General features: G+C 46.2%; 1 protein-coding gene and 1 long non-coding RNA gene across 3 annotated transcripts in view; one reads left to right on the plus strand and one right to left on the minus strand.

Moving 5' to 3' along the window:
- Window positions 1-1,136: 1,136 nt before the first annotated feature.
- Window positions 1,137-11,408, minus strand: part of LOC132539752 (uncharacterized) — an 11,867-nt gene continuing 1,595 nt past the window's right edge. Inside the window, exons 2-3 of the long non-coding RNA XR_009551052.1 lie at window positions 9,727-9,848; window positions 1,137-1,249 (exon numbers count right to left, since the gene is read on the minus strand). This is a non-coding gene — a long non-coding RNA (uncharacterized LOC132539752). The remainder of the gene's footprint in view (window positions 1,250-9,726; window positions 9,849-11,408) is intronic.
- NPSR1 (neuropeptide S receptor 1) overlaps window positions 1,866-11,408 on the plus strand; it is a 180,155-nt gene continuing 170,612 nt past the window's right edge. For both annotated transcript variants that reach the window (XM_007523384.2, XM_016188286.2), the window contains exon 1: window positions 1,866-2,009. In XM_007523384.2, coding sequence (XP_007523446.1) covers window positions 1,866-2,009 — 144 coding nt within the window. The remainder of the gene's footprint in view (window positions 2,010-11,408) is intronic.

Raw genomic sequence — 11,408 nt, forward strand, 5'->3', positions numbered from 1 at the left:
AGTGGGGATTAAACCAATGCCCTGCAGGCAGGGCGGTTCTAGTGGTTATGTAAATAGACTGCAGGGTTAAGTAGGGGGAAGTAGGGGGAAGTAGGGGGAAGCTGGAGTACTGCCCAACAGTTCTAAGTGTCTTTTCCCTGGTTGAACTCCTTTTCATGTCTACTCTTTATCCAGAATACTTTGCCCATTTTACTACTCTTTTTTTTTTATTTTTGCCTCCAGGGTTATTGTTGGGGCTCCGTGCCTGCTGCATGAGGAAGCCATTGCTCCTTGAGGCCATTTTTTTAACCATTTTTGTTGCCCTTGTTGTATTTATTGTTATTGTTGTTGTTGGATAGGACAGAGAGAAATCAAGAGAGGAGAGGAAGACAGAGAGGAGGAGAGAAAGATAGACACCTGCAGACCTGCTTCAGGTGGGGCGTCGGGGGAACTCGAACCAGGATCCTCACGCTAGTCCGTGTGCTTTGCCGCTTTGCGCCATGTGCACTTAACCCGCTTTGCTACCACCCTGCCTCGGCCCCCCATTTTACTACTTTTGCAAACTTAATTAAATCTTTCTGCTACAAGCCCATGGTTTACCCAGGTCCTGAACAATTCCTTTTTATTTGCTGCCCCTTTGTGTGTGTCTGTGTGTGTGTGTCTCTGTGTGTCTGTGGGGGGGGGGGAGAGGGGAGAGGGGAGAGAGGAGAGAGGAGAGAAGAGAGAGAGAGAATCCATCCTTTCAAGGGTGCAAGGAACAGCAGGAGATAGAAAGGGACACCAGGGAAGTCTGGTTGACATCATGGAGATTCCCCAGAACCCCACCCCACTAGGGAAAGAGAGAGACAGGCTGGGAGTATGGATCGACCTGTCAATGCCCATGTTCAGCGGGGAAGCCATTACAGAAGCCAGACCTTCCACCTTCTGCATCCCACAATGACCCTGGGTCCATACTCCCAGAGGGATAAAGAATAGGAAAGCTACCAGGGGAAGGGATGGGATACGGAGGTCTGGTGGTGGGAATTGTGTGGAGTTATACCCCTCTTATCCTATGGTTTTGTCAGAGTTTCCTTTTTATAAATAAAATTTAATTTAATTTTAAAAAAAAGAAAGGGACACCAGGAAGCACCACTGACAAAGACAGGCAGACCTTTATTGTAGTGGGGAGCCACTTCACCCACCTCCCTTCTTCTCAGGCCCTGTTTAACAGCAGCTCAGATCTCCGCTGCCAGATTCTACTGGCACTCAAGTCCATTCCCAGGGTAGATCCCTAAATAAATATTTAAAAAATTTTTTTAAATTGGAAAAATAAATACAAATATGCTATATGCCCAAGCCTACTGAAATATAATAATTTTTCAAGCTACTAAGTAACTAGCTGGGTCAGAAGGGAACCTCAGTTGAAATAAATGCACAATTATGATTTGATTTCAAAAGACCTAACATGACTCGAATTAATCGGCCTGCTGATTTGCCCAAATTCTCACATCAGTGAGGCTGGAGTGGAAGTGAAGGGTCCAGTCTGAAAATTAGGAAAGATACCCCAGGGCAGAGAGTCTGTCCAGGGGTTTGTGAAAAGAATCCCCAAGCTGCTTAACAGGTGAGGCCCAGGTCCTGAGTCCCACTTGCAGGGCGAGGCTGTGTGGCTCCTGGAGCAGAGCTGCCAAGGGGGAGAGCAGCCCGCGGCTTCTCCCGTGCTGCCAGGCAGAGCTCTTCAGTGAGGTGGGCTCGGGGAGGGTTCTGTGCCTCTCACGGCTGAGCTCTCGCCAGAAATCTGGAGAGCAGAAAAGGTGCAGAGCTGTGGCTGCTGCCCACGTCTCAAGAGTGAACAGGACTCTACTTCAGCTGTCAGCACAGGAACAGCCTGGCACAACGCCACCTGAGCCATGTCAGCCAGCCTCACAGAGGGCAGCGCCAACTCAAAGGCAACCATGCAGACCCTGGATTCCTCCTCAGTCCTTTGCACTCAGGTGGTGACTTTTACCGAAGTGGTAGAAGAGGAATGGAGTTCCTTCTACAACTCTTTTAAGGTGAGTTTTCTGCCTTCCCAGATAAGCTGTGATTTTTCAGTCATGAGAGACAGGTAGAAATAAAGAGACTCAATTAGAGTGTGTATCATGGATAGCCAATATTGCGAGTGGGCATAGTATATTTTCATTATTGAAAAGTGTAAAAAGAAAGAAAAGAAAAACTTAATGAGCCAAAGCAACTAGTTTTTAATACTAAGAGCCTTTATTGTAATTTCTCATGAATATAGTCTTTTTTTTTCTTTTTCTGTTACTGCTGAAAATGTGTGAATCATGAATAGAATTTATAGAGCCCCCCCCCCTTTGATTATTAGGTGAGCACACTAATAGTCAATCACCCATGTAGCAGTGCTTGAAATGTCTATTTCTAATAAAGGTGAGAGCTGTGTGAGGCTCTGTCAGGAGCATCACAGGTATAAAGAGCCCACGTTCTCCCAGACAATGCCTAGTGGCACGAGGCGCATAACCCTAACCAGGGAAGGAAAGCTCATACTTTCCCTCTTAATCCTTTGCATTCATCATCTGTGAGAAAAATCTCTGACAGTAGTTGGTGATGCTACTGCCGGCAACAAGTTGCTCCTTTTTTGTTCTTTTATTAATGAAAGGATCAACATTTGGTGAGTTTCAAAGTATGGGAGAGGCACCTTGAAAAAATAATGTTCATTAAGCTAAGACTTTTCCCTGTTTTGTGATAAGATCACAGTCAGGAACCAACCAGGTATTAGGAAAAGAACAGCCTCCTACTTCTTACATCGGACTGCTGGGAGCCCTGAGATTTCAGGTTATTTCACAGGCTGCCTGATAGTGCGTTCAGCTCTTACAATATTTCAAGAAAAACCTTAGCATTTTTTTTTTGGGTAAATCCTTTAGGTGTTGTTGAAATGATTTGTTTTCTACCAAGTACAAGTATCCTAACACCCTCTTCTCTAATGGAGCTTTATTTACTTCTTCCCCAGACTCTGAATCAAATGTTCAACAGGGAGCCCTCCCAGGAACAGGATTTTTACTTACTTCCTCAAGGGCCAAAAGACTATGTAGCAAAGCAGATTCCTAACCAATCATTTAGTCTGACTGTAGGGGGCCCAACCCCTTAGTACCTTCTGATGTGTTCCAAATACATACAGCCCAGCCGCTTAGCTCCACCACAGAAAATAGAAATTGAAATTGTAGTTTGTTGCCTTTTTATTGTTGACTGATTAATTCCCTTTATGAGATCAGCCTGCAAACCTAGAGATTCTATCTTGGAAAAGCAGGCTTTGTACACCCAGGAAGCACAAGGCTCCTTTCACCAATATTTTCTGCAGCCTCTCTCATATTTATAGAACATGACAGCAAACACTATGGAAAGAGACTGGCCATTGCAAAAAGGGATAATAATCAGCAATAAGACTTGTTCTAAGATGCAGACAATAATCTCTCAGTTGAAATCTCATTTACCGTTTCTTGAATACAAGTTCTGAGGGTATATTTTGAACTGTTGTACAAACAAATTCCTGTTCCCATTGTCCCAATGTGTGTAGTCTGCCCTAGCAAGGCCACTTACAGACACTAAAGACAATCACACTGTTTTTATCCCTTTCCTATGGATGTGTGTGGCATCAAACCACTGGCCCACTGGCAAAGGAAGAAGCAGAGGTAGAAATTATGTCTGGCTAGGAGTTTAGAATGCCCGTTTCACGGCTGCACTCATTGGCTGAAGCACAGTGAATTGTGTTTCTGAGACAGACGGAGGTAGCGTTTGCAGGAATCTAGTTTAACTTTCCTGTGTAAATCTTCCTGAAGTTCCTCCGAGTACAAGCAGTTTTGATCCTGTCGGTGCAGCTAGAGTGCTGATGTGAGCCCAGTTCACTGTTTCCCACACATTTCAGAAAGAAACTCAGAACCATGCTCTGTTACTGCTTCCCAAATGTGTCTTTTTAATTCCCATTGGCTTTACAAAAAGCAGTAAAAGAATAACAGAAATAAAAGTGGTAACAGCAATAAAAGTAGCAGGAATAGTGGCAGCAGCGGCAACCACATATCTCATTTGCTGTGAGCTTTTTTTGGTGCTAGGAATCTTGCTAGAAAAACTCTGTGAAGTATCTCACTGAGTTCACATAATGCGGGGTGCACTTTTCTATCGGAGGTTATCTTCCCTCTTTACCCGTGGCTATCTAAATTCAACCTATTTTTAATGTATTACTTTCTATTACTGACTTAATATTAATTTACAAAATTATGGGATAACAGAGGCATAACTCTACCTCCTTCCCACCACCAGAGTTCTTGTCCCCACTCCCTCCACTGGAAACTCCAATAGTTCTCCCAACATCACAGATGCGGTTAACTATTATTTCTATAAATATAAATATACATATGCTTTTTTATCTTCCTGTATTCTCTTCCTTTCTAAGTCACACCTACATCTGTTACTACTTCTGAATGCCCCTCTTTTTTTTTTCTTTCTCTTTTTGGGTCCTGATAGAATTGGAGTTCAGAGCCCTCTGGTCATCTTCCCACCTCTGTCATTTCTCCACCTCTGAAAGTCTGGACCAAAGTTCTTTATATCAACTCATTCTTTAAAATGCCTCTGTGGCTGATACTCATGCAGCCCTTCTTACGTCATGGTCAATATCTTTCTCCTCACATAACTCTTACCCATGACCATCTATTTCGCATATATCACATCAAGGTGTACCTGTCCCTAAGTTCCTTGAGTGAAATGGATGCCTTATGTTTGTTTCCGGTTCTCTCCACATCCCAGCAGCTTGCCAGGCACTCAAACAGTCACTCGCAAATGAAGTGTAGTGTATTTCCTACATTTTGTCGCAAGGGGCTTTCTCAGCATCCAGAGGTGGCAGTCTGTTCAATCACAGCTCTGCATATCAGCACCTGCTTTACCTGTTCTCTACCAGCTGAGGTCCATCTGTGAAAGACCTTAATGTTTCTTGTTCCTTCAGGATTGTCTCTGGGGTTTGGTGCCAGCATTATGAATCCACCACTCCTGGAAGCCATTTTTTTCCCTTTTTTTTCCCCTTCTATTTTATTGGATAGGACAGAGAAATTGAGAGGGGAGGGGGAAATAAAGAGGGAGGCAGACAAAGATAGACACAGGTAGACCTGCTTCACCACTTGTGAAGTGTCCCTGCTGCATATGGGAAGGGAGGTCCCTGTGCAGAGTATCGTGTGCTCTCAAGTGGGTGCACCCCTCCCTGACCCTACTTCTGAATGAACTTGACCAACCTGAATTACAGATTCTATGAGCCGGATGTGGAGTTATTTGTAGCAGCATGTATCAAGCTTACCCCATACCTGCTATGTGGCAGCTTGATCTCAACTCAGTTTATAACTCTGATTACCAAGTCTGCCACCTTGCACTCTAGTTCTCTGAACTCTAAAGACAGACCTCTTGGCAACAGGAGTCAAGACATCAAGTCTAGGTCTTATTAACCCTGCCCTCATAGTGTCAGTCTTTTCCTCCATGCCATCTTCACTCCCAGCTCTATCCAACTTTGTATTCCCAAGCACACCCACAGCTAGAAAGAGTTCATCACCTCTTTCTCTCCGTATAATAAAGCTTACATGGTCCTGGGCTCATGGTTCTCAGTTCAGACCTCTGGTTTCCTTCACACTCTGCAATTCTCACATTTTCAAGGTTCCACTAACTCCAGCAACTCAGTTCCTAGTCCCCAGCATCGAGGACTTAGATGTGATTCAAGTTTCTCCCAGAAGTTTTCAGGGAAGATGGGACCTTGCTGCCCAGCATTCCGAGTGGAAGAAGACAAAGATGAACCTCTTCGTAGGAGGCTTTAATTTTGCCATTGACTTTACTCGCCATGTTTTCTAAGTCTCAATCTCAATGATGAGAAAAATTAATTCAAACTAACTGGGAGGGAAACCTGTCTGAATTTGTACATTGCCTAACTCATAGAAGAAAGTAAATGCACTCAATTTTATTATTCCTAGGAAAGGAGAGAAATATAAACCTAGACTGATAAATACTACCTAATGATTATATTTATCTTTTCTTGAGTGTACTTCAGTGGGTAGTTATAATAGAGATGGGATTAGTCTATTGTTTCTATGCAGAGGGTTGCTTCTATGTACTTGGGGGGATAATTTGCCCATTTATTTCCTGTGCACACCCTCTGCCTGCTATCTTACTGTTCATTTTCTAAACATAACTTTCCTCTATTACAACAACAAAAGTAAATTCCAGTTCAAATTTGTGTTCCAATTACCAGTGACTTTTAACAAGAGTTAAAATTCCAAGAAGCATAGTACACTGTGCTTGATTTTGTTATATCCAGCTTGACAATTCATTTCTAATTAAACTACAGGGTTCCAGTTTTTTCACCGTCAGTGACGCTCACGTCAGTTTCTCTGCCTGTTTTTCCCAGCTTCCTTGCATTTGTCCTGGAGAGCCATCACACCTCCTTGAGATTGGCTAGTCACCCTTTTTGCCTTCGATACGTCCATCTGGGTTTCTAGTAGAAATACTCACCAAGAAAGTACTCCTAATTTTCCTCAGGTAATTACTAGAGATCTGTTATTTATAGTGTGGTCCTACTACTCAGACTTAAGAGTTCAATACAGTGAGGAGGGCTCCTCTAAGTTCTGAGCCTGCACTCTTCCTGGGCGGGGGGGATCTAGCTCCTGCTCTCTGTCTCCTCTTTCCCTGCGAGCCTGCAAAGGATGATCATAATGCTCTCTCATCTGTGTTTGAGTGTCCTCACATTCTGTACCACTACTGCACCTCTGCCTCTTTCCCAAAATTAGTATCCCATACGCTCTACTGTGAATGCCTAAAAGATAAGTAAATCTTCTAAGAAGTGGAGGGGGAGCTTTTTTTTTTTTTTTTCTTCAAGATCTTTATGAAATCTTCTCTGGTATGTTTGGCAATCTGCACAGTCACTTGTTTCTCTGTCTGCAGTGATAGAATAAAAATTGTACCCTGAGGGGTAGAGCTAACTGACTTCCTGGGCTAAGGGAGGGTTTTTTAATCAAGAAAGTGAGAAAGAGCATATCTGTTAATGTTTCCAAATGTGACCCTGTCAGCCTTTAAATCTCTTCCTTTCAATACAGTGGGTAAGAGTGTTTCTAGTCATGCGTTCAAGTGGACAAAAAGAATAACTGTGATATTTTTGTTTTTGTAGCTGGACCTAGTTTATCTCTATGTTGTAGCAGTCTGTCAGATTGCAGGAAGAAATGCCATTTAGTTATCCCTCAGGGAAGCCAGGTCATCACATTTTTATCACTTTCCTGAGTCACAGGCTCTGAAGTCAGACAGCTACAGGCTAGCTTTATTGCCACCACAACTGAGCTGTGAGGCTCTGGGCTGTTCACTGCTGCTTGTGCCTTTGCTTCTTCTGCACACACGAGGCCAATCACTCAAGTCACTTAGAAGATCACTGTGAAGATGTAAACCGTCGAATGTTTGTGAGACCTCTGAACACAGTAGGAGGCCGTGTTGTATGCTTTACATTGGGTTGTTCTAGCTCTCCCCTGCCAAGAAAATTGGATCAGTCCTGCTAATTTCGCGGGCCCGCTTGGCCCCGCCCCGAAAAACCCCAAGAGGGTTCGAGAGTTGGAGAGTTCCAGAGTTAGAGAGAGTGCTTGGTGCTGCCGTGGGGGGAAAGAGGCAGCAGAGTTCTGCTTGGTGATTAGTTTGGTTTAGTTTATGAATCGCTGTTCCTGAATAAAGAAATACAGCTTCCCTGCCCAGCCGTATGTCTCTGGTCGTCTCTGTTACCTGCCCGTGAAGCTAGCCCGGCCAGCTGGAGTCTCCGAATTTTAACAACAAGGCCGGAGTGAAGTGCTCAATAAACTCAATAAATGGTAACAATTCCACCTCCAATCATTACTTATTTTACTCTTTTGTCCAAGCAACTCACTGAGAAATGAGGACTTACCATTATTCATACAGAAGCTTCTCAATATTAAAGAACTAAGATCCTGCTCTAGTACAATTTTAATATGCAATAGTTATGATTAAGAACTCAGACCTAAGGGGGCTGAGTGGATGGTGGCACACCTGGTCGAGCACATCTGTTACACCTGGTCGAGCACGTCTGTTATAATGTGCAAGGTTCTGGGAGTCAGAACATGACCCCTCACCACTTGCAGGGGAAAAGCTTTGCAAGTGGTGAAGCAAGGTTACAGGTATCTGTCTGTCTGTCTGTCTGTCTATCTATCTATCTATCTCCCCCTTCCCTCTCTATTTCTGGCTGTTTCTAGTCAATAAATAAAGATAATATTAAAAAGAAAAAAAAACATTTTAAAAAGAACCAAAATCTAATGGAGCAAATTGATTTTTTAGAGATAAAAGAAAGGGCAAGAGGGAGAGATACAGAGAGAGGGAAGGAGAGAGGAAGAGGGAGACAGAGGGAGACAGAGGGAAGGTGGAGGGAGGGGCAGGGGCAGGGGAAGGGGCAGGGGAAGGGAAGGGGAAGGGGCAGGGGAAGGGGAAGGGGAAAGGGAAGGGGCAGGGGAAGGGGCAGGGGAAGGGGCAGGGGAAGGGGCAGGGGAAGGGGCAGGGGAAGGGGAAGGGGAAGGGGCAGGGGAAGGGGAAGGGGCAGGGGAAGGGGAAGGGGAAGGGGCAGGGGAAGGGGAAGGGGCAGGGGAAGGGGAAGGGGAAGGGGCAGGGGAAGGGGAAGAGAAGGGGCAGGGGAAGGGGCAGGGGCAGGGGAAGGGGAAGGGGAAGGGGCAGGGGAAGGGGCAGGGGAAGGGAAGGGGAAGGGGCAGGGGAAGGGGCAGGGGAAGGGAAGGGGAAGGGGCAGGGGAAGGGGAAGGGGCAGGGGAAGGGGAAGGGGCAGGGGAAGGGGAAGGGGAAGGGGCAGGGGAAGGGGAAGGGGAAGGGGCAGGGGAAGGGGCAGGGGAAGGGAAGGGGAAGGGGCAGGGGAAGGGAAGGGGAAGGGGCAGGGGAAGGGGAAGGGGAAAGGGAAGGGGCAGGGGAAGGGGCAGGGGCAGGGGAAGGGGCAGGGGAAGGGGAAGGGGAAGGGGCAGGGGAAGGGGAAGGGGCAGGGGAAGGGGAAGGGGAAGGGGCAGGGGAAGGGGCAGGGGCAGGGGCAGGGGAAGGGGAAGGGGAAGGGGCAGGGGAAGGGGCAGGGGAAGGGAAGGGGAAGGGGCAGGGGAAGGGGCAGGGGAAGGGAAGGGGAAGGGGCAGGGGAAGGGGAAGGGGCAGGGGAAGGGGAAGGGGCAGGGGAAGGGGAAGGGGAAGGGGCAGGGGCAGGGGCAGGGGCAGGGGCAGGGGAAGGGGCAGGGGAAGGGGCAGGGGAAGGGGAAGGGGCAGGGGCAGGGGAAGGGGAAGGGGCAGGGGAAGGGGAAGGGGCAGGGGCAGGGGAAGGGGAAGGGGAAGGGGCAGGGGCAGGGGAAAGGGCAGGGGCAGGGGAAGGGGAAGGGGCAGGGGCAGGGGTAGGGGCAGGGGAAGGGGAAGGGGTAGGGGCAGGGGAAGAGAAGAGAGGCCACAGCCTGGAAGCCTCCTTTTATACAGGAGAACTCAAGCTTAAACCTGGGTCAAATGCATGGCAAAGCACTGCTCTATCCAAGTGAGCTATTTTTACAACTAAGGAAATTGACTTTTAAATTATGTATTTATGAGCAAAGAGAGATAAAAGACCACAAACACCACTTGGTCATGTACATAGCCTGGGGCCTCATGCCAGCAAACCAAGCACTCTACTCTTTGAGCCTGTCAGCTGAGTAAACTGAGAGATATCACTGGCTTTATTAAATCACTCACAGGCTCAACAGCATCCCTTACAGCTGTAGAGAGGGTCTCTAATGAGCTGTGCAAGATGAGGTTTTCAGTAGACTGGAAGAGGCAAGACAAGAGGAAATAGTTCTGGGCCTGAGATCTCTTTCCTGTGAGAAACAAAAGGGATTTATCAGGTAGGAGCCAGGTGGTGGCGCACCTGGTTGAGTGTGTTACAGTGCACAAGGACCCAAGTTCAAGACCTTGGTCCCCACCTGCAAGAGGAAAGCTTCACGGGGTGAAGCAGTGCTGCGGGTGTCTCTCTCCCTCTCAGTCACCCCCTATCCTCTCGATTTCTGGCAGTCTTTATCAAATAAAGATTACCAAAAATAAATAAATAAAAGGGGGTGGTTATCAGGTGGACTATTTTGTTAATACTGACTGCACACTGAAATTGTCTCCTTAATGGAAACATTTCAAAGCCATGCTGAAATGACAATTATGGTTTAAGCATTAAGTCCTGGTTTGACTATGTGGAGACTGAGCACAGAATACTTTCTCCTGGAGCTTATATATTATTTAGCAAACAGTTCTCAACAGTGGTGATAAATTGAACTATTTCTTTTCTTTTAATTAGGCCACAGAAAATGCAGAATAAGATATTTAGGGCAGATTTCATTTCTTAGTTTACTGCCCTGATATAATGTATAATTTTTAATCTAGGCAAGCTTAATGGACCAATACATGAAAGGCTATTTTCAGAGCTGGGGAATGATGTCCTGCCCCGGAAAGACAGAAATCTTCCCTCAGGTCATAGGATAGCAGAATCATCCATGAACATATCATGATGAAATGATTAAGCAATAATCAAAGCTTTTCTTTTTAATTAATTCATTTCTCTCTATTGCCACCAGGGTTACCACTGGTGTTTGCATTCCAATCTGCCATTCCTGACATTGTTCCTTTTTTCTTTTTCTTTATGTTTTTATTAGATAGGACAGAGAGACATTGAGAGGAGAAGGGAAGACAGGGGAGAGAGAGAGAAAGAGAGCCACCTGCAGACCTATCTCCCTACTCAGGAAGTTTCTCCTTTGCAGATGGGGAGTGAGGGTTCGAATCCTGGTCTGTGCACGTGGTAATGTGTGCACCCAACCAGGTGTGCCACCGCCCACCTGCCACCCACCCCCCAAAGCTTTTTCTTTCTCACTTAGGCTATATTTCTGGATCTCCTACTCTTGTCAATACATTACAGTTTACAATACAGTCTCACATGATCACATTTCAAAGTCTCGTCAACTTTAAAAGAACTTAAATTAGGATTCTGGCAGTAGTACACCTGTAAAGTGCACACCTTGCCATTTGAAAGGACCTGGGTTCAAGTCCTGGTCCTTACCTGTAGGGGGGATGCTTCATGAGCAATGAGACAGTATTACAGGTGTCTTTTTTTCCCCTCTCCCTCTTCAATCACTCCACTTCCCTCTCAACTTCTCGCAGTCTCAATCAAACAAAAAGAAAAGAAAAGAGCAGAAAAGGCAAAACAAAAATGAGAAATAAGGGAGTCAGGCTGTAGCACAGCGGGTAAGTGCAGGACGTGCAAAGCACAAGGACTGGCATAAAGTTCCCGGTATGAGCCCTGGCTCCCCACCTGCAGGGGAGTCACTTCACAGGCGGTGAAGCAGGTCTGCAGGTGTCTATCTTTCTCTCCCCCTCTCTGTCTTCCCCTCCTCTCT

Source organism: Erinaceus europaeus, chromosome 8 (assembly GCF_950295315.1).
Source record: "Erinaceus europaeus chromosome 8, mEriEur2.1, whole genome shotgun sequence".
Lineage (NCBI taxonomy): Eukaryota > Metazoa > Chordata > Mammalia > Eulipotyphla > Erinaceidae > Erinaceus > Erinaceus europaeus.